The sequence below is a fragment of the Eubalaena glacialis genome, chromosome 2 (genome assembly GCF_028564815.1).
Source record: "Eubalaena glacialis isolate mEubGla1 chromosome 2, mEubGla1.1.hap2.+ XY, whole genome shotgun sequence".
NCBI lineage: Eukaryota > Metazoa > Chordata > Mammalia > Artiodactyla > Balaenidae > Eubalaena > Eubalaena glacialis.
In genome coordinates, this window is record NC_083717.1 from 70,547,089 (window position 1) to 70,570,577 (window position 23,489).

General features: G+C 39.8%; 1 protein-coding gene across 5 annotated transcripts in view; it reads left to right on the forward strand.

The window, feature by feature from the left end:
- Positions 1 to 9,485, forward strand: part of DPP8 (dipeptidyl peptidase 8) — a 58,823-nt gene extending 49,338 nt beyond the window's left edge. For 3 of the 5 annotated variants that reach the window (XM_061182007.1, XM_061182009.1, XM_061182008.1), the window contains 5 exons: positions 2,730 to 2,876; positions 4,095 to 4,247; positions 5,522 to 5,664; positions 6,606 to 6,717; positions 8,963 to 9,485. In XM_061182007.1, coding sequence (XP_061037990.1) covers positions 2,730 to 2,876; positions 4,095 to 4,247; positions 5,522 to 5,664; positions 6,606 to 6,717; positions 8,963 to 9,085 — 678 coding nt within the window. In that variant the 3' untranslated portion in view covers positions 9,086 to 9,485. Of the gene's footprint in view, positions 1 to 2,729; positions 2,877 to 3,293; positions 3,407 to 4,094; positions 4,248 to 5,521; positions 5,665 to 6,605; positions 6,718 to 8,962 lie in introns of those variants that run through there. The other 2 variants (XM_061182010.1, XM_061182011.1) reach the window with 2 other exon arrangements.
- The last annotated feature ends 14,004 nt before the right edge of the window (positions 9,486 to 23,489 follow it).

Genomic DNA, 23,489 nt, shown 5'->3' on the forward strand with positions numbered 1-23,489 from the left:
TCTTTCTAATAGCACACAATAACCTTGCAAAATTTGATTAAATCACATAAGTGGTCCAAACCTTTTTTTTTCTTGGTGTATATTCAGGTCAAAGTGGGAATCTTTTGAATAGCAACAGTGCCACAATTCATAACATGAGGTGAATTACTTCATCACTAAATGCAGCAATGTCTGTAGTCGGACAAAAGTGAAACCAAGGAAAGCAACAAATATTTCCCATTAAAGTCATCAAGGCTTAGTTCTTTAAACTTTTCATTGATAACAGTAGTGTGTTTAAAAATGTTTATTTAACAAATATTTATGATACTTCCTATGTGCCAGACACTGTTCTGCAAACATAAATGCACAAGAGAGCAAGTTAAAATAGCAGAACACAGGTTTTGAAGAATTGATACTGAAGAAAACTTCTGAATTCTTAGTGCTGAAGGGCATTATGTTTAAGTACCTCCTTCTAAGAAGAAGCAGGCCTGGAGGCTGCAAAGGCAGAAACACTGGCTCTGGGGGAGAATGTTCCTATCAGGCAATTGAGGCCACCTTCTGTGATTGACAGCAGGCAAAGAAGTGAGTTAGTTTTCTTTTATGTTCTTATATGTGTTCCTTGCCTAATACTTCTTTTTTCAGCTCCCTCCCTTTAAAAACAAGCACCTTTGCCCACCAGACCCCTCCTCCCAAGGTAGAAAGGGAAAACATCATTCTCCTATGTCTGTTTTTCATTCATTCAGCAAATAGTTATTGAGTTCCTATTATGTACCAGGCACTATTCTAGGCAGTGAGGATACCACAGTGAACAAGTCAGACTAATGTCCCACCCTCATGGAGATTAATGAGGAAAATAATAAACAAGCAGACATATAAATTACGCAACTTCATATAATGGAAGTGTTATGAATAATTGTTGGGAAAGAGGATGGCAGAGTGACTAAAATGAGGGTTCTGGCTGGAAGGTCAGGGAAGCTCTCTTAGGTTGCAGAGGATGAGAAGGAATGAGCCATGTTGAAGATCTGAGGGCAGAGCATTGTAGACAGAGGGAACAGTAAATGTCAATGTCCTGGGGTTAGAACCAACTTGATATAGTTGATAGTAAGGTTAGAGTACTGTGCTCAAGGGGGGAAATGGTATGAGATGAGGTCACAGAAATAGCCAAGGGCTAGATAATGTAGGGTCTCAAAGGCAGTGGTAAGGAGTTTAGATCTTACTCTGATCTAAACCCCCTGCCATTAGGAGGAGCTAAGCTATAAAGTCGTACCTGATTTACATTTTTAAACATCGTCCTGTTGCTGTGAGAACAGACTATACGGGGGACAAGTATAGAAACAGAAAGACCAGTTTGGCAGTTGTTGCAGTGGCGCTAAACATCTGAAAGTTCAAAAGGAGAAGGTTCTTTACACCACCACTGCCAGTCTAGCCCATTCAATGCTTAGTAGATATTTATTGAGTAAAGATAGCGTCGATGTTTATTTTAACTCCTGGCTGGCTTGGTTTTCCCATTGGTTTCAGCCAGAGAACACTTTCTCAATTTTGCCAGAACCGTTTTTTTGTTTGTTTATTATCTACCTTAGTATCCACCAAACCTTGAACTTCTGTAACTTTCTGCCCATTAATTAAAGTCTTCTTTTCACCAGAGAGTATATTTCTGGTGAAGCACCAAACTACATTTAATTTCTCAGTCATTTTGAAGTATAGTTTCTAGGGCAATAAAGATATTTAAGAATTATCTTACCTTTTGCACTAATTTGTGTAACAGGAAAAAAGAAGCTGACTGGTCATAGTAATTCATTAAAATACTTCAGTTTTCCCTCTACTGGTCAGAGACAATCCCAGAAAAGACAGCTAGGGAGAAAAAATGATCTTATTCTGTCATTTGAATGGTACCAATTCTTCCTCAGGGTAGAAGTAATCATTTTAGTAATTTTTTCTATGGGGTAGGTTAAATCACTTATCTTGTATGTAGTTAATATCTAGGTTATAATTTTAAAGTCTGTAGTTACTCAGTAATTCCTCAGAACTTTTGAGTGTGAAGTTAAGAAAGAAAAGAAGTAACATAAACATGAAAAGATTTAATTTAAAAGTAAATAAGGGGGCTTCCCTGGTGGTGCAGTGGTTAAGAATCCGCCTGCCAATGCAGGAGACACGGGTTCAAGTCTTGGTCCAGGAAGATCCCACATGCTGTGGAGCAACTAAGCCCATGCGCCACAACTACTGAGCCTGCGCTTTAGAGCCCACGAGCCACAACTACTGAACCCGCGTGCCACAACTAGTGAAGCCCACACGCCTAGAGCCCGTGCTCTGCAACGAGAAGACACTGCAGTGAGAAGCCCGCACGCCGCAACTAGAGAAAGCCGACGCACAGCAACAAAGACCCAACACAGCCAAAAATAAATAAAATAAATTAATTTAAAAAATAAAAATAAATAAAAATAAATCAGGGAGAGGGGGAGGAGGGGAATTGCTAATCAATGGGCATAAAAAATTCTTAATTATGCAAGATGAATAAATTCTAGAGACCTGCTGTCCAACATTGTCCTATGATTAACAATACTGTGTTGTACACTTAAAATTTTAAGAGGGTCCATTTCATGTTGTGTTCTTGCCACAAGAAAATAATTTCATTTTATAGGCAAAATAATGTTAAAAATTTAAGCTTTCTATTTTTTGCAGCATCCTGCCTCTCTTATGCTTTTGTATGCTACCATATAATAAATTTCACTGAAGTTGTATTTCTTTCTCAGGTGCAGTTGGTGAATAATCGGTTTAAAGGAATCAAGTATTTCCGATTGAATACCCTAGCCTCTCTGGGTTACGTGGTTGTAGTGATAGACAACAGGGGATCCTGTCACCGAGGGCTTAAATTTGAAGGCGCCTTTAAATATAAAATGGTGTGTGAGCATACAAACATTTTTCTTTTAAAGACATTTACAATTTTTGGTGCATTGTTTGGTGTGAAATCCCAGAGAAAGAGTTGGGGGAAGGCACTGTGAGTGTGTGTGCACATGTGTGCATGTGAGCATGTGTTATGGTTTGGGGGTGGGAGGGAAGGTACAACTTGATATTCACTAGGCTATTCATGTCTACCTATATGTAAATTTGGGGAGCTGAGATAGAACCACTTTTATATAGAAACCCCCTCTCTTTCTATTTTTTATGTCCAGTTTAGCCAGAAGCCATTTAGTCCATTTAGTTTTCAGCATCCTGTACACTATTAAGAGGAGTAATTGAGATTTGTTCTGTCCTCTGTGAAGAGAGAAACCAACTGGTTAGTGCCTTCCTTGTGACAAGCCTCTTTCTCTCTACAGGAAGCTTTAAATGCTACCTTTTAGAGATGCCCCATGTCCTTTCTGCTGCTTTGGGAAATGATGAGAATCCGATGTTCCTTTTGCACAGTAAGGCAGTTACTGTGTTTGCCAGTGTATTGGACATGCTGAGTAAGACATGGGGATTTTCTCCCACAGCCAGTTCTTTGACCTTATGTTGTATTCTCATGTAAGTTTTTGTTTTTATTTTTGTTTTTGGCTCAGTGAAGTGAGATCGTGTGCACTGGCAGGCCTAGTAATACAGACAGGGTGGTGGCGATAGGAATTAGGACTATACAGGACTTTAAAGAAATTGTATGTTCAGTTCCTAGAGGCAGGTGATGGGGAAATAGGAGGATAAGGCGTCAAGAGTGATTCCTTCTGCTTTACTGCATTAAGTTTTAAAAAGGAGAGGTAAAATTAGTCAACCATTTAAGGGGGCTAATTTTTTATCTTTGGGTATAGGAAGGCTTGTTACAAGGAAGATGCTGACCTCTTAGCAGACAACAGAACAAATGGAAATGGGAAATACCCATACGGCAAGGGACATTTTGGGTCACAGTAGGAAAGAACTTTATGACTAAGGGGTAACTAAACTCTAGGACAGGCTAGCAACAGAAGCTATAGGCTCCTATCTCTAGAGTTAAAAATTTTTTTTTCAAGCAACAGAATTTCCATTGATAATGAGTTCGTATCTAAAAAACTACAGGTATTTTTAGTAAGAACATCTATCAGCTTTAAAAGCACTCTTACAATAAGATTTTTATTTATCAGAATCAGTGAAATGCTCTCCCTTTTTTACAGGGTCAGATAGAAATTGACGATCAGGTGGAAGGACTCCAATATCTAGCCTCTCAATATGATTTCATTGACTTAGATCGTGTGGGCATCCATGGCTGGTCCTATGGAGGATACCTCTCCCTGATGGCATTAATGCAGAGGTCAGATATATTCAGGGTATGTGATTTCCTATGGTACTTCTTTTTGCAATAAAGGTGGAATTTTCTATAAATTGAGATATGAGGAAATGCCAATTTTCTGAAGGTTTACAAAGTTGACAGTACTGTGAAATGTTAGGGTTTGTGTGTTTAATAGCCGTGTGAAATAATAGATATATCTTGTCAACTCGTGAGATATATGTTTACGTATCTTTATCTACCTTTATCTATATAAAATAGTTGTCAACTTGATCAGTTACTGGCTATTTATAGACATATGCCAAAGATTGTGGGAGATAGTCATGATCAGTAAAACACACATTCATATTGGGTTGTTCTTATTTGTGTAATTGTTGGACTACAACCTCTGAGGGCAGGGATCTGTCTGCCCTACGCTGTATCCTCAGCAGCCAAGCACAATGCTTGGCACATAGTCGGTCCTAAGTAAATCTGTACTGAGTGAATAAACTATGAAATATATAAACAATGATTACAATTCTATAAACAACTTCTTAGAAAAATATGTTAGAAGAAAATATAAAATGATGCTAACAGTTGTTAAGGGAATGGGAATTATAAGTGGCATTTTTCTTTTTTGATATTTCAATAACATGATTTTATTTTACAGTGAAATTTTTTTATTTTTAAGAATAAAAACTATAGGGTTTTGTTCTTACATGTATATTCAGATAATCTTTATTTATAATAACCACAAAATGAACTCTGAATACTGCCATAATTTTCCCAGGCTTGCAGCTGTCAAGAAAGTAATTACAGTATTTAAATCAATATTTAAATATAAAACTGTGTGTGGGAGACTTAAAATGAGGCAAGTATTTAGTGCTTAAATATATTTCATTCATTGTTTTAAATTCTGTACTGCCAACAGAAGCTAAAAAAAAAAAAAAAAAAGACTGCTTTTTCCTATATAAAGCTGACACTTGTCCCATATTTTTTTCCCCAGGAGCAGGAATGAATTTACACTGAGGCATTCATATGTTCTAGTTCAACCTCCCCTTTTAACAGAGGCCCATGTTTATATTTCATCTAGCCCAGGTTAAGGATTTGGTGTGTGGCACATCTGTGGAACATGAAGCTAACTGACTCACAAAGTATCAAATTCTTGACCTTCGCACTCCCCTTTGATTTTCTGAGTTGCCTGAGACCATGTATGCTCCAGTCCTGGGGCTAAAGCCTAAGGATAATTTTAGCCTGTAAATTTGCAGTTACAGACTCTCAGTGCTAGCCATTCTTTTCTGGACCACACTTGACTGTCACTGTTATCTTATGCAGGTTGCTATTGCTGGGGCCCCAGTCACTCTGTGGATCTTCTATGATACAGGCTACACGGAACGTTATATGGGTCACCCTGACCAGAATGAACAGGGCTATTACCTAGGATCTGTGGCCATGCAAGCAGAAAAATTCCCCTCTGAGTAAGTTTAAGCTTTAAAATTAAAATTATAAATTTAAAATTGTATCTTTAAAAATTGTCTTTAATAATAAGGAAAACTATAAACATGACAAAACCAAAACTAATATTTTATAGAGTGCTAGAAGACATAGCTGTTTGTCAAAGCTGAATTATAGGCCAGTTCATATAATTTGGGTTTTTGTACAAGTTATATTTGAAGCAGTTGCTTAAGTGATAAAAGAAGCTTAATTAAGTACACAACTGTTTCAAGGTGGAAAAAATTCCATTTCTGCTTACATATATTTTGCAAGTAGCATATATGATTTTTCTTTTTCTAGGGACATGCTATAATTATTGATGTGTGCTAATATCTTAATAGGAAATAGAACACATGATTTAATTAAAAAAATTTTTTTTACATGTAGCATCTGGTTAATATATTACTAATTTAATATTGAAATGCTGAATCCTTTTTTTTAAAAATAAATTTATTTATTTATTTATTTTGGCTGCCTTGGGTCTTCGTTGATGGGCGCGGGCTTTCTCTAGTTGCGTGGAGCGGGGGCTACTCTTCATTGTGGTGCGCGGGCTTCTCATTGCGGTGGCTTCTCTTGTTGCGGAGCACGGGCTCTAGGCATGTGGCTTCAGTAGTTGTGGCACGTGGGCTCAGTAGTTGCGGCTTGCGGGCTCTAGAGCGCAGGCTCAGTAGTTGTGGCGCACGGGCTTAGTTGCTCCACGGCATGTGGGATCTTCCCGTACCAGGGCTCAAACCCGTGTCCCCTGCATTGGCAGGCGGATTCCTAACCACTGCGCCACCAGGGAAGTCCCAAAATGTTGAATCCTTATTCTAATATTACAGTATACGGAAGTTAATGTAGTTAGTTGTGATTAGTTTTAAGGAGTTAAGTGGTTTTCCCAAATATTCTTGTTTTGCCTAATCCTCTGATATTTCCATTTTTCCAGACCAAATCGTTTACTACTCTTACATGGGTTCTTGGATGAGAATGTCCATTTTGCACACACCAGTATATTACTGAGTTTTTTAGTGAGGGCTGGAAAGCCATATGATTTACAGGTGAGTTCTTTTACATTTTCTGATTAAAATAGCCATGATCAGTGATTGGTTACTTTGAAATATAATAAAGTATGGAGTAAGGTTGAATTTTCAGCTGTGGCCACGCTCTGCTTAAGAGAGCTAAAATAATAGGCATAGTTAGTAGTGCCTCTAGTTAGATAAAAATTAAGATCTTGTGGAAGTCAGGATGAAAATTGTCCTATCAGATTACATGACTTGTGTATCTGTATCTGCTTTCAGTTTGTAATCATGGACAAGATGACAGGAGTCCATTCACTATCCTCCTTTGCTTTTCTTCTTCCTCTTGGAAGGGTAAAGAAATGCTACTTGATTTCATTGTTATAAAGGATTTTTAGGACCTGATTACAAGGTCTTTTAATTTTCTTCTATTTTATATTGACATTGAAGCAGAAACCAACAAGTTACTTACCTCCATTGCTCCATTACTCAAAAAAAGGCTTTTAAGAGAAATTTTTCCTCCTTTCTTCCTCGTTTCTACTCCTTACACAGATTGTTCTCATAAGAAATGAAAAATATTACTTTTCCCTTTTTTGTGTTTCAGTTGATATTTATGTAGGTAAACTATGAGATATTTGTCTATAGCAGCAGTTTTCAAGCATTTTGGTCTCAGGACCCTTTTATATACCAAAAAGCTTTTGTTTATGTGAGTTATGTCTATCAGTATTTCTCATATAAGATATTAAGACTAAGAAAATTTTAAAATATTCATTTATTTATTTAAAATTAACAATGATAAACTATTACATGTTAACACAGATCACATTTTTAATGAGGGAGAAAATTTTTCAAAACAAAACAATTTACTGAGAAAGTTAGCACTGTTTTACATTTTTCTAAATCCCTTTAATCTCTGGCTTAATAAGAAATACATCTAGATTCTCGTATCTACTTCCACATACAATCTGTTGTGAAATGTTGTTTTGGCTAAAGTAAATGAAGAAATTTTGGCCTCAAAATATGTAATTAAGAAATGGGAGTAATATTTTAGCTTTTTCAGATAATCGTGGATATTCTTCTTTGTTGCTACACCAAAACTGAACAGATGGTAGTTTCTTAAAGGTTAGTCTTAGTGTGGAATCTGAAACCATATCTGTAAACTTTTCATACTCCGCTACACTACAATCTGTTGGACCTTGTACTTCAAATGGATCTTTTACGCATGCATTGGTCATCTGGAAAATATTGGTTCACTTCTAAGTGTTGACCCATTTCATCATACAATATTTTTTAAATCATATACATTGATATTACCACTGATCTCAACAGAAAATTCCCCAAGTATTGGGAAGCTCATGAGCTAGGAGTGGTAGATGCAAGTTTTCCAAAATTCTAATTTTCATTTAAAAGCTCAAAATTTATCATTGGCAACAAATACTGTCAATGCTGTCCTTGAAGTGACTGGCTCACATCATTTTTGAGAAAATGTTTGCCAGATAGCCAAGTCTGAATCACCATAGTTGTCATTCTTTCAAGTGAAAAATGGAGTTCCATTTAAAAACTCAGTTGTAGGGACTTCCCTGGCTATCTAGTGGTTAAGACTCCGTGCTTCCACTGCAGGGGGCGCGGGTTCGATACCTGGTCAGGGAATTAAGATCCCACATGCTGTTCGGCGGGGCCAAAAGAAAAACAAAACAAAACAAAACAAAACTCAGTTGTACAAGTCCTTTTCCTTGAGACATCGTGTAGCAGAAGTGCTTTATGCCTTCTTCCCATCTTATCACCACAGAATGTAAAAAGACCTCTGCTCAAGGGTTGCAACTTAATAAAATTCTAATTTTTACTACTACTTAAGTGAAACTGGCATTTTTTCTTGTTTACTACAAGTGTATGTCACTGCCTTGATTCATGCTAAGGCACCAGCACTTTTACCCACCATTGCCTTTCATTATCAGTGCAAATGCCAACACAGTGAATAAAGGCAAATAATGTCTTAGTTTTGATCTGAAAGTAGTTTTGACCTTGTGTATCCCTGGAAAGAGTTTATGAGGACTCCTGAAGTCTGCAAACCACACTTGGAGAACCATTGATCCTTCTGTAAGCTTAGTGGTACATAGGGAATTATAAAAAGAGAAGGCCCTTTAGATAGGATGTATGTGTATAATATCTTGGAGAAGCTCTGCTCCATGTTATTAATTCTGTTGAAAATCTCTGGAAAGCTTTGGAAGGAGATGTATTCCTAAATTCTTACTTTGTGTATTTTGATTTTGTTGTTGTTGTTTTTCAGATCTATCCTCAGGAGAGACACAGCATAAGAGTTCCTGAATCTGGAGAACATTATGAACTGCATCTTTTGCACTACCTTCAAGAAAACCTTGGATCACGTATTGCTGCTCTGAAAGTGATATAACTTTGACCTGTGTAGAACTCTGGTATACACTGGCTGTTTAACCAGATGAGGAGGTTTAATCAGTAGAGAATTGATCATCACATTTTGGTACCTGCCACATAACATCTACTTCTGAAAGTATATTTGGTGCCATGCAGGTGTTTACAGCTTGTAGATAGTAATCTAATACCTTAACCATACACAAAATTAAATGATGCATATTTCTAAGGGACCCAGCAATACCATGAGAATTACTGAAAGAAATAAGACATTAGCACCATGTATCCATACTACCTTATTTTCATTTTTAATAGCATTATGAAACCTCATGGACTTAATTAGTGTATTTTTACAGTATACTTCTGAGTTTGTTAAAATATGATATTAGTGATTGGTTTGGTTCAATTCCAGAATCTCTGACTAGTTACAGATTTGATAGCACTTAAATGTAATTGAATAGCTTATACTACATTGCTTGGGGTGTATCCAGCATGTTATGAACTAATCACTATTAAACCTATGGCTTAACTGGTCATTAATGATTTTTCAAGGATAACTTAGTAGCCTCCTAAAGACACTTAATTTTGTTTCATTCAGACTCTGACCAGTTTTTAACCAATTTAAACTGTATCTAGTATAAATAGTTCTCTTTGATGATATGACCGAGTGGGTTTTTCCTTTCACATAAAGGCAAGTAACTGTATATGTAGCATGGATTTAATTAGTCTTATAATATTGATAATTACAGGCAGGAAAATTTTAATCAAATGATTAGAGCTTAAATATTTGCAGGCAATTTCTTTCCCTTTAGGAAAAGAAAAAAGTACACATTCACTTGTATTTTTCAGAAAATTTAGTGGTGCCAGTTTCCATTGGGTATTTCCTCATTGAAATGTTCCAGAGTTTTAGGGCAATGGAGGGGAATTTTGGTGGGGTGGGGGAGACCAGAGTGTGGAGAACGGCAGGGAGAGGAGAAGGCAAGGGTCTGCTTAAGATCTAAGCAGAAGTATAATTTGACCAAAAATACTCATGAAAAAGTTTAGGAATTGAAATTTAAACTCCTAGAATATTAGTTAAGGAAACCAGATTAAGAAATCACACTCTTGCCAACACAGGTACAGACTAACATTATTCAGGGGAGGAAAAGTTCCTTAGAGTTACTTTTACAATTCTAATTCTAATTTTTTTTATTTTCTTCTTAATTTTGGAAACCTTACAAATTGAAACTTTCTTTAACCTTTTTAAATTATTTGAGTATTATTTAGATATTGTGAGCTTAAAGAGTTTCCAGACAACCTCTTTACCATAAACTGATCCCCAGCAAGGCATGGCTCTCTTTTACAATGTTCAAAGCTTATAAGTGATTTCTTGAATGACCATGACATTTTTCTGGTTTAGCCCTAGCATTTGACTATTAAGGGAGCTCGTAGTGCCGATTGGGATCTGCCATCTTAGAATCTTAGGGTGCTAGATGGGTCACATTGGAGCCAGTGGCAGAGAAGGCACCTATGAGTTTGACAAGCCTCAGTGTTTGGAAAGTACTTCTAAACAACACTGCAAAAAAAAAAATTACTCTTTTCTTTCTCACCACTACAGAGAGAGTAGATTGCTGCCCTAGAGAGCACAGCCTCCATTAGTAAGGATGGTGACTGTGCGTGAGATGTGGACTTCGTCACCGAGGGCCGCATGGGAGGTGGGGGAGGTCCAGAGATGGCAGGGTGACCTGGTGGTGCTGTCTGTGGAGGGGGATTGGGTTTTGCTGTTTTTGTATTTATACTGTATAATAGGTACCACACTTTTCCCTGTGTCTGTATATGTATTGATTTTCTTGTTATGATATTTTCCCATGCCAATATTTGTTTATATTTTTTTCAATGTTAAATTAAATTGATTTGGGTAACTTTTCTTCCCCAAGAAAGTATTTTCCCCCATGACTTTAAGTATGTATCTGATTACTGAAGATGGTTTTTGTCTGGGGACTAGTGATGTCTGACGATATAACCTTATATAATATGCAAAGTAGAAATGGTATACAGTGGCTTTTATACAGCTACTCATTTGAAACCTCTTACCCAATAAGGCTGTTTCTTCAAAATGGCATCTCATATTTTACCAAAACAAACCTTAAAGAACCTCATGGACTCTTGAATTCACAGGTGTTTTCCTTTTGCATCTTGCCTTCTGCTTTCCTCCCATCACAAGGAATGCGTCTGTTATAATTCCTAGTCAGTTAAATGCCATTCTTCCATAGGGGGAAAAATACCTGACTGAATTCGCTTACAGAAAGACAGCTCGACTGAATTTGATTTTAAAATCAGTGTGGAAAACATCATAGTCAATTCAAGCAATCAGTAGAAATCTCACTAAAACTATTTGTACCCTGTGTTTGGGTAACAAACTAAAAGGCAAGATTATGGCCACATTTTTAGTGAGAACCAAAAAGCACTGGCTTAAACATCAAAGGGGGGTTTTGCAGGTTTGCTAATTGGGTGCACTTGAACAACCATCAGTAGTTATGGTTGCTTCTGCGTTGTTGAGCAGTGGGGCTCAAAATCTAAGATTCATCTGGGATGCCTATGAAAAGAAATGCAGTCTTGAACCTCACTCTTAGAAATTTGGATTTCATTGATTTAAGTGGAGACCAGGAATCGCATTTCTAACAAGCTTCCCAGGTGACTCTAAAGCAAGTCATTTGTGGGCTACTTTAAGAAACTTCTGTAGAGAATGAGTTGGATTAAGAAAATAATAGGTGATTTCTACACTGGACTGATTTACAAGAACCTAAAACAATAGTCAAGATAGCTGCTCACCTGTGATGACTGTTGGCCCTTTTTTCACTCTGAAAAAAGCAGAAGGTATCATTAACTGTATATCCCCTTGGTCTGGAGATTAATTTTGGAATGAAGGTTTTTCTGTCTATGCCATTCCTGGCTTGTTTCCAAAGCCTCATACAAGAGGATGAAGCCACAATGCATGCATTATTTTTCAGAAGAATGAGATATAGATATTGATGCTTACTTTACTTGTTTTACTTCTTACAGAAGGTGTATCCCACCTCTCTGTAACATTGTTCTCTCTTTAGGTGGAATGATTCCTATGAGATCTCTCATTATTACAGAATTGTAAAATTTTCAAGCTGTTATATCTTTGATATAATCTGATGTTCTCATTATTTAGAGGAGGAACCTCCATATAGAGAGAGGAGAAAATATACCCATGGTCACGCAGCCAGTTAGTGTTTGGTTGGTGCTAGACTCCATCCAGATATCCTAACTCATGGTAGTTAAATGATATGTAGAAAAGGCAAATTTTTAAAGAAGTATTTATTAATATATTCCTATGAAACATTTTAAAGATAACATAAAATGGTTAATTTTTCCATTCTAAAGTAAATGCTAAGCATGCTTATTAATGAAGCAGTACTTCTAATTAGTATATGACATTCTGAAGTTAATTAAAATTGTTAACACTAAATGTGTCTTCCTTGGTGTAGTGGGGGGTTTGGGGATTGGGGTATAGAGTGCTTGCTTAAGCCTGGGAGCCCAAATTATAGCTGTTTAAAGTAAGCAAAGAGACATGGCCGTATCTAAACTAAGATATGTAAGGTGAGTGTCCATTCCCAGCAGACATAAAGGAATAAGGAAACTTTCCTGACTCCCACCTTCCCAACCCCACCCAGCCCCAACTAATCCATCTTGCAGCCTGAAATATGGAGACATGTTAGTGCAAGGTGCTGGCTCCTGCTTTTCTTATTTCGTCAAGAGACAGTTCTAGGTAATCATTTGAGAAGTCCCTCAGAGAGAGAAAAAGCAGTGTTCGTATGTTTGTTTTTACATAACCCAAATACAAATTTATGTTGTATTCAGCACAGTTGGAGTTCAGGTCTTTAATTTTAGAACATAAAGTGCCTGCTGTTTTAAGCATTGACTTATATAAAAAGAACTGCATGTCTCACTCCAGTAAGTTTATGGGTTTTCTCATTTTCAGCTACATGGCTTTTAATCATGTAAAATGAAACATTAGTTTTGTTGCATTTTATTACAGGTTCTTTGTTGCAATAAAGATGCTGCTAAAATTAATTGATGTAAATATCCCTTTTTCCCCCATTCCCCATTTGTACAATCTTTGCCTTGATTAGTGGCAACTGTGAGTGATTAATACACACGAACAAGGTCATGTGCTTGCAGTGGCGAGCAGAGACTGCAAGGTGATTACATGGGGTTTCTAGTATAAACACTAACTAAAAATGCATCCAAAGCCAGAGGGAGATGTGCGGAGACCTGCTTTGTACCTGTAAGTGGTTCCCGACAGGCAGCGTTGGTACTGCAAGGGTGGGTGATGCTTGGAGCCAATGATTAGCATAACCTCCCTGAGCAGCTAGGAGTTCCTCTGGAATGCCTCCTGGAGTTGACAGTGGTTTCTGCATGCTCCCCAGGAAATTTCAAGGGAGTTCAGTGTAATACTTTCTTCAGAGATTTCTTTGACAATTCTCTGGTCTTTTGAAGCTGTACTAGAGAAAGGGTAGGGGAAAGAAGCAGATGAACCCCTCTAAAATTAGTAAATTTGGGTTTGTCTAATAATCCTTCCAGAACAGACCCTCACTCTGGATTCTGTAATCCTCTAAAGTTGTATGCAAAATATTGCATGAATGAGTGGAGGTGCATTCTGGGGAGAAGGGCTTTGGCGTTATCAGATTCTCAAAGGAATAATGATTTTTTAAAAACCACTGCTATGTTATGTATTAGGGTCTTAAACTTTTAATTTGTATACAAAAATTTTTAGAAATAAAGATTATGTTTAAACAGGGTACTGCTATAGACCTATCGTTTTTACCTCATAACACATTAAAAAAAAAAGACATCTCTGTGACTCTGGGATAAACTGAGGTACACTGGGTTAACCTGTTGAGGTTGCTTGTCGCCAGAAGTAACCAGCCAGACTCACCCAAACTCTAAAGAGATTAATACCTCAGCACACATGTAATTCATTTATGGCACTCCAGATGGGAACATTTTATAGACTACTTTGGTGTCTTTAATTAAGCCAGGATTTATTGCTAATCAAAAATCAGCTTTCAACCTGGCCATAAGCATCCTACGAAGACTGTGCTGGCGGTACACACTTCCCAATGGCTCTCGGGCTCCAGAGCTCCAGAGTCCTGTCAGAGCAAGTGTATGGTCTCAAGGCCTCTGGACGTCCCTCTAGCCTGACCTTACCCACGCAGTGGTAATGAGAAACAGGGATTGATCCCTTGGTGCTTTGGAGGGGAGCAGCGTCGAAACAACTGTAGTATGAGGATCTCATAACCATAACTTTATTTGGGGCTTGGAGTGGTTTGGGGAATCACCAGGATTTAAATAAGTTAATCGGCCTAGTTCCATCCACGGATCTGGTACCCTGGCCCTGCCACCCTGAAGAGGTTGAACTCCCATTGAAATGGATTAGATGGGATTCAGCTCTGACATAGGCAATGAGATTTTTGAGTTTGTGTGTTCCTTACTGAAAGATAACACTCTCTAAATTGGCTCCCAAACTTAAGTTCTTGAAATAGAAGTTTGGGAACAATTAAGATAGTTGTCCTTAGCCAGTTTCAGGAATCCACCCCCCCACCCCACCCCCATCTTCACTAGAAAGGCACTCTGCAGAAGGGCACAGTTTAACATTCTACTCACAGGTGACAATTATTTGCAGGAAGGTCCTCTGGCCGGGTAGGTTCTGGAAAACAGTGCTCTTCTGTGAAATGGACTCTCCGTGTTGGCTTGGTTTCTGGGCATATGTATGGTCGTAGTTACATCCCTCAGCATGCGTGTGAGTGCCGCTGTCTGTAGTTCCTTGGGTACTTAATGATGTGTTGCCTAGCCAGTTAATTGTTTTTCGTTGTCTCAACCGTCCATTCCTCCTCATTCCTGTCGCTGCTCCTACCTCAGTCTAGGACCTGTAGTGTCATGCTGGGCTGGAGTAGAAGGTGAAGATTAAGAATTCCAAGTGACTTCAAAGAAGCAGTTCACAACTGGCATTCAGCAAATATTTAGTAACAATCATGTGCTAGGCCTGTGTAGGCCATGAAGAAACAAAGATGAAGAGGACACAGCCCTTGCCCTCAAGAGGTTCTCAGGACCAACTTCACCTCCCACCTCACTAGCACACCTGGTAGGACACCCACTTTCTTTCTTTTTTTTTTTTTTCTTTAATGCTTTCATTTTATTTATTTTTTTATACAGCAGGTTCTTATTAGTCATCCATTTTATACACATCAGTGTATACATGTCAATCCCAATCTCCCAGTTCATCACACCACCACCCCAACCCCCCACCACTTTCCCCCCTTGGTGTCCATACGTTTGTTCTCTACATCTGTGTCTCAATTTCTGCCCTGCAAACTGGTTCATCTGTACCATTTTTCTAGGTTCCACATATATGCATTAATATACGATATTTTTCTCTTTCTGACTTACTTCACTCTGTATGACAGTCTCTAGATCCATCCACGTTTCAACAAATGACCCAATTTCGTTCCTTTTTATGGCTGAGTAATATTCCATTGTATATATATACCACGTCTTCTTTATCCATTCGTCTGTCGATGGGCATTTAGGTTGCTTCCATGACCTGGCTATTGTAAATAGTGCTGCAATGAACATTGGGGTGCATGTGTCTTTTTGAATTATGGTTTTCTCTGGATATATACCCAGTAGTGGGATTGCTGGATCATATGGTAATTCTATTTTTAGTTTTTTAAGGAACCTCCATACTGTTCTCCATAGTGGCTATATCAATTTACATTCCCACCAACAGTGCAAGAGGGTTCCCTTTTCTCCACACCCTCTCCAGCATTTGTTGTTTGTAGATTTTCTGTTGATGCCCATTCTAGCCCCCACTTTCTTAAAGGCATGATAAATTCGCACTTTCCCATGCCAGTCCCTAATCAAATTCAAGTTGTACCCGACATTCAAGGCCCTGTGTCACCTGACCCAGCCTCACTTTCCCTCATCTGGGCTCTTCATTCACCCACAAGCATCCTGAAGTTTTCCTCTTTCAATTAGTAGAACTCATGCTTTGAGGCCAGACCCAGGTTCCTCTTGGCACCCTACAGAGCTTACATGGGAATCTTCCCCACCTGATGTAGGTGATATTGCAAAATGGTACCAGCATCAGGTTTGGAGCCTGGCTTCAACCCTTATGTCTGCTACTTGCTAGCTTTATGGGCTTGTGCATGTTTGTTTACATAACTCTCTGATCCTCCGTTTCCTTAGGTGAGAAATAGGAATAATAACAGAACCCTCCTCAGTGGGTTATTGTGAGGATGAAATTTGTTTAATATACTATAAGGCACTTGGTGCCTGGCATGCCATAAAAGTGCTCAATAAAGATTATCTTAGATTTAGCACTTTATTTTATACCATACTGTTTGCCACTGATTTTGTTTCTGCCATTAGATTACAGACTGTGAGAGTAGGCACTATATTATACTTGGTTAATTCTCCGCATCATACCTACTATAGTCAGATATGTAGGAATCACTTATTTGGTACTTGAATACCAAAAACACTTTTAAATGAAAAAAATATTTTGACCTCCCCCACTTAGGGTTATCTGATTGATAGGTTTAGGTTCCTGAGCACCCATCTACCGATTCACTTGTAAGACTGTGAAAGAAACGAAATTCTCCCCAGATTTAAGCTTTTAGGATTCCTTCTCTGAAATGTCATTGGAATTTTTATTCTTCGTTCCCCACTGAGGCTTTAGGTCTGGAGGAGTGGTGCTTCTCAGCCCTGGTTGCTGTCACCGTTGCCGGGAGAGCTTATAAAAACGCTAATGGGGACTTCCCTGGTGGTCCAGTGGGTAAGACTCCACACTCCCAATGCAGGAGGGCCGGGTTGAATCCCTGGTTGGGGAACTAGATCCCGCATGCATGCCGCAACTAAGAGTCCACACGCCACAACTAAAGATTCCGCATGCCACAACTAAGACCCGGTGCAACCAAAATAAATAAGTAAATATTTTTTAAAAATAAAAATAAAAACGCTGATGTCTGAGTCCTTCCTGGGATCAATTACATCAGCTTGGTGGGTGGGGAGGAGGTGGGCCATATTTTACTAATTTTTGATAAGCTCCTTAGGTGATTCTAATGTACAACCAGAGTAATGTACAACTTTGAGGTAGAGCAATGAAAGACTGCATTCATGGAATGTAAGGGCCAGAATGGACTCTTAGAAATCATCTCATCTACTGCTTTACTTCACAGATGGAAAGCTGAGGCCCAGAGCCTGTAAGTGATTATACTGGAGCCATCCCAGCTGCTTAAAGAGAATCCGCACTTGAGCCCAGGTCTTCTAGCTCTGTATTCACCTCCCAGAGCAATGTTCTCCCGAACCAGAGCTTAACAGAGAAATTTGCCAAAGTGAGGAAGCCAAGGCTGTGCTGCCAGGATGGCCCTGGCAGAGGTGGAGGGAGTAGAAGAGGCCATAGGGTCCCAGGCCCTCCCACCCTTCTTTCATCCAGAGCAGCAACTTAGGTTTTTACTTATATATGATTGGGGAAACTTGTTCTGCAGTTTAAAAGAAGAGGTCAAAAATCAGTGACCCCTCCCATCATTTTAGAGATGAGGAGACTGAATCCCAGAGAGGACCGCAAAGCCACATAGCTGTCAAGTGGCAGAGTTGGTACCAAAAATCAGACCAATTTCTTGAGGTACAGGCAGGTAAAGTGGCTTCCACAAAGGCACAGAACCAGTTGGTAGCTGAGCAGAGACACTTGAATGCAGTCTCTAGGACTCCTACTAAATTTCCTAAAATCTCTGGGACTTCCCTGGCGGTTCAGTGGTTAAGACTTTGCCTTCCAATGCAGGGGATGTGGGTTTGATCCCTGGTTGGGGAGCTAAGATCCCACATGCCTCGCAACTAAAAAGCAAAACATAAAACAGAAGCAATATTGTAACAGATTCAATAAAGGCTTTAAAAATGGTCCACTTCAAAAAAAATCTTTAAAAATAAAAAATAAATTTCCTAAAATCTCAGATATTACAGTTGTTAAGATCTTCATATCAGAAATATAAAACTGTGAATAAGAATACATCTTAAAATCAAGGAAATATGGTATTTGCCTGAAATCTGAGTTCCTTCAGGGACCAAGCTCATGCTGAGCTCAGAAAGCCTGTACTGGGTGGGTCTTGGATATGAATCTCCCTGAACTTGCCCAGAGAAAGAAGGGAGAGCATGAGAAAGACTAGAGTATTTGAAATCTGATAGACTTGGGTTCAAGTCCAGCAGTTGTGCTCTTGAGCAAGCCCTTTGCTTCTCTGACCTTAGACTCTAAAGTGGGGTTCTAATACCTTCTTCATAGAGTTGCGGTGAGGCCAATGTGTTGGAAGTGATTTATGAAGTCCTGATATTGATCTGACCTCATCTCCTCCAAGGAGTGCAGGGCTGTCAGTGGGAGCAGTCTGCTCTCCAAGACCTGAGCTGTTAGGCCCAAGCCCTGGGGAGAAGATAGATGCTGGGCGGGGAGAGGAACATGACTCAGCCCCAGGGATCTTGGGAGAATAGCAGGTTCTGGGACATGAGTAAGGAGGGGGGTGGGTACAGAAGCCTCCCATGGGGGTGACCAGACTCTGCCTTGACCTCAGATACTTCCCATCTGCCTGACCCAAGGCAGATCTTCCAGAATTACACATTACTTTGGATGAAGGTATAACTAACTGTAAGACTCTTGTTAGGATAACATGTTTTACCTGTGAACAGGTGGCACATTTCCCTCCGAATACCAGCTGCTAACATCTGTGTGGTGAGTGCCCCACTGCTTATACTATATTTCCTCATGACAGCATCATGTTCAATTTGATCTTCACAGTAAGCTACGAGACATCAGTTAGGCAGTGTTATTATTCCCCTATGGGTTTTTATTTTCTCCAGAGAAAGAAATGAGGGTTCAGAGAGGTTGTGTGCCTTGCCCAAGGTCGCAGTGCAGAAGCAGAATGCTAATCCTGGCTTCACTCATTCTTGAGCAAGCAACATGAGTTGAGCAGCTGCCATGGCCTGGCTCATGCTGAAGGATTCAGGGATCTGGGGATGCTCAGAGAAGTCAGACACATTCTCTACTCTCAGAGGGTTCTCAATCCAGAAGTGGAGATAGATGTGTAAACTAAAGAGGGTCAGTACAAAGAGAGAGATGTTGAGTGCTGAGTCCTGTGTGAGTCCCCAGGAGGCAGGGCAGGACAGCAGTTAGGGCTGTGGGCTTTGACCCGGAGAGTCTGTCCTCTTGACTCTCACTGAACCACTTCCTACTGTGTGACCTTGGGCAAGTTACTTACCTCTCTGTGCTTCAGTTTCCTCTTCTGGAACATAGAATTAATAATGGTACTACTTCATGGAGTTGCTGTGAGCTTCAATATGAAAAACGCATGCAAAACTCCTAATACCTGGCATACGGCACTCAACAAACATGAGCAGTTGTTTTCTCTGGGTAGTGGAAAAGCGGCTGGTCAGGGAAGGCAGCACAAAGGAGGCAGCTTTTGGATTAGGTGTTAAGGAATGAGTTTCTCCAGGTGGGGGGAAGTCATTCAAGGCAAAGAATACACACAGACATGAGGGGATAAAGGTGCGGAGCTGGCACACTGGGTGGCAGGAAACTGAGTGTGGGCTGGGCAGGGATATGAGAGGAAAAGTTGGGAGTGCTGGGATAGAGTGTGAGGGCCTTTTACGGTGAGAGTCGAAGCGGATATGCATCTGCCCTCCGCTCTTCTGCTGGCTTCACCTCAACAGGCCTAGTTTGTCTGAGAGTCCAGAGGAGAGGACGGGTCATGGAATAGATATACTTTCATGCGGAAAGTAAGGAGGAAAAAGGCTGTTGGGTAGGACAGGCCCAGGGGGAAGACTCTGGCCCCCAGCGCTGGGGGAGGACACAGTCTCCAGCAGGGAGGGTGCAGCTTCCAAAGATGGGTGGACAATGTGACCAGCATCACCTACCTTCAGTTCTCCTGAAGGCAGTGCTCCCATCCTGCCGTGGTCAGTGTGTCCAGCTTCAGGCAGAGCATCCAGAGACCTCGGGAGAGAGCAGGTCTCAGCCCACTGCGCCGGGTGTGCAGGGGCCCTCATAAAAGGGGACCAGAAAGAGCCATCCGAATCTCAGGCTTGCTGGGGCAAGGTGGCCTTGAGCAGAAGTGGGTGTCGAACAGCAGTGGTTCCAGCAGGAATTAGCTGTTGGGCTCAGCAAGGTGGGGTAGAGAGCTGTAGAGGAACGATGGTTCAGGGCTGGAGGGCATGCATCTGAACAATATAGAGACCTGCATCACCTTTTTTTTTTTTTTAAGTTTTAATTTTATCATGGTCACAGAGGCACATAGCTTAAGGAGTCAAGTTCTAAAACAAATCTCTAAGTAACATGTTTGTAGTATTACTCTATGATTTTTTTTCAGTTTTTATTCATTATCTAGTGGTATCCTACTGTGAAAGACTAGAATTTAGCTGTTTTCCCTCCCATTTCCACCAAACACACACACTCCCCACCCCCCTCATCTTTTCAATAGAGTAGTTCTATTGTAATTTTACTTAGATTAATATTCAGTGTTTACACCATTATAACTACGTAAATGTATTCAGAGATGAGTCATGTAATAAGTTTTGAATCATTTTCATTCATGCAGAACTTTCTGTTTTATCTAGTTAATTATCTTTTTTAAAAAAATATGTATTTATTTCAATCCCAAACAACCTTTCCACTGATTTTTCTGTTTTGTCTAATTGTTAGTATCTACAATGCTTTTATTAAGTACGTTTTCATTGCCAATATACATTCCAGATATTTAATGAGTTTAATAGTTCCCTGACCAGGGATCGAACACGCACCCCCTGCAGTGGAAGTGTGGAGTCTTAACCACTGGACCACGAGGAAAGTCCCTGTAGTGTTGATTCTTTAGGGAAATATATTCTGATTTCCAGGCAATTGGTTTATAAACGTACTGTAGGCATGACTCTCTGTGTAATTCCAGTTTCTGCCCTCAAGGAGCTTCCAGTGTCATCTGAGACACACGACTGAGACAAATGAATCATGTAAATGAAGAAACCACTGTACAAGGCAGAAATAATCCAGTGCCTTTTTTTTTTTTTTTTTTTTTTGGCCACACGGCATGCGGGATCTCGGTTCCCTGGTCCCACGCCCCCTGCAGTGGAAGCGCAGAGCCTTAACCACTGGACCACCAGGGAATTCCCTCCAGTGCCTATTGAGTGGTACAAACGGATTGGTGAGGACTGGAAGGTAACCTTGAAGGAGCTGAGACTCAAGTAGAGTTTTAAGGATTGTATATATTTTTCTATTGTGGTAAAATATACATAACATAAAATTTACCATTTCAGCCATTTTTAGGTGTACAGTTCAGTGGCATTCAGTGCATTCACATTGTTGTGCAACCATCACCATTTATTTCCAGAACTTTTTCATCATCCTTAACTGAAGTTTTTATGTATTTTTTTCCTAAGTTACATTTACTATTTCTGTTTACAAAAATAATATGTGTTTGATGTAGACAATTTTTTTTTGTACTTTATATTCTTTCCTTTATATACCCTTCCAGAGTCTCTCTTCCATTACCATTCTGTTTTGGTATGAGGAAGGGTTTTGTGGGTTTTTTTTGTTTTTGTTGTTGTTTTGTTTCATTTTATTTTATTTTTCGGCCATGCTACGTGGCTTGTGGGATCTTAGTTCCCTCACCAGGGATTGAACCTGCACCCTCGGCAGTGAAAGCACGGAGTCCTAACCACTGGACCACCAGGGAATTCCCTCAATGTAGACAATTTGGGGGAAAAAAAAAAAAAACACACAAAGAAGAAAATTTAAATATCCCATAATTCCACAAAACCATTAGCATTTGTTGATAAGAAAGGGGTGAAAAGTCATCTCAGGGTGAGAAAAGACCCATCCCCCTGGCTCAGAGGATTTGAGCAGCGGTATAGTGTGGGAGATGGTTTTGAATATGGAGGGTGAAAATATTCTAAACATATCTACCTTTTGTATCTTCCTCAAAGGGGGATGAATGACCAGGAAGAGGCAATAAATAAAAGCTAGGGAAACATAATAAATACATTTAAAAAAAAAAAGGGGGGGGGATGAATGAAAGAGGCAGCAAGTGGTTCCAGTAGTGAACAACCCAGTAAAGACTCTAGCAGCTGTTCTGGTTATCTAGTAATAAAAAACAAACACCCCCAAACTTAGTGGTGTAAAACAACAACAAAGCCATGCGTTCTTATTACTGTTGCTCACAGTGCTGGGGGTTAACTGGTGTCAGGGTCTCCTACGTGGCTGCAGTCAGACAGGGGCTGGGACTGTGCACTGGGAAGGTTTCCTCACACATTTGGCTCCTGGGCTGGAACAGCTGGGGCTCCTCCACCACCTCTGTCTCCACGGGGTCTCCCCACATGGTCCCTTCTCTCCAGCATGGCAGCGTTAAGGTGGCCAGACTTCTTACGTGGTGGCTCAGGGATCCAGAGGCATGTGTCTCCCAGAGAAAGCCAGGTGGGAGGTGCGGCTTCTTTCACGACACAGTCCCACCTCCATGACATTCAATCCTTTAGAAATGAGTCACTTACGCCAGCCTCTGTCCAAAGGGAGGGGAAATAGACTCTACTTGAAGGGAGGAATGTCAGAGAACCTGTGCACCCTCTGTATCTGTGGGCTCCGTATCTGCAGATTCAACCAACCACGGATGAAAATTAAAAAAAAAAAAAAAAAAATCCAGAAAGTTCCAAAAAGCAAAACTTCAATTTGCCATGCATTGGCAACTATTTACATAGCATTTACATTTTACTTAAAACTATTTTTAGGGTAATCCCTGGTGGTCCAGTGGTTAGGACTCTTGTGCTTTCACTGCCAAGGGTGCAGGTTCAATTCCTGGTCAGGGAACTAAGATCCTGCAAGCCGCGCGGCCAAAAAAAACAAAAACAAAAACAAAACAAAACAAAACAAAACTATTTATATAGCATTTACATTGTATTAGGTGTTATAAGTAATCTAGAAATATTTTAAAGTGTATGGGGAGGTTGTATGTACATTATATGCAAATACTACGCCATTTTATATGAGACTTGAGCATCCACAGATTTTGGTATCCGGGGGGGTCCTGGAACTGATACCCCACAGATACCGAGGGATGAGGGGTGGCTGTATTTTAAAATCACTACAGTGGTAGATTCTGATATCTTTTCTAGAATGATGTGAATGCCACAGATCCCCACAGCTCATCCTACAGAGCGAGTGGTTCATAAATTCTCGATTTAGGGTCATAGAGTCTACTGAGGTCTTAGAGATTACTCAGACAAACACTTGCCAACACTTTTTAATGCTCAAACCCCTTTCACAGTAATATGCTATTTGAGAACTCCCTTAGTGATTTAAAACACTCACCATTTTTGCACGGTATATGATAAAGGAGTAA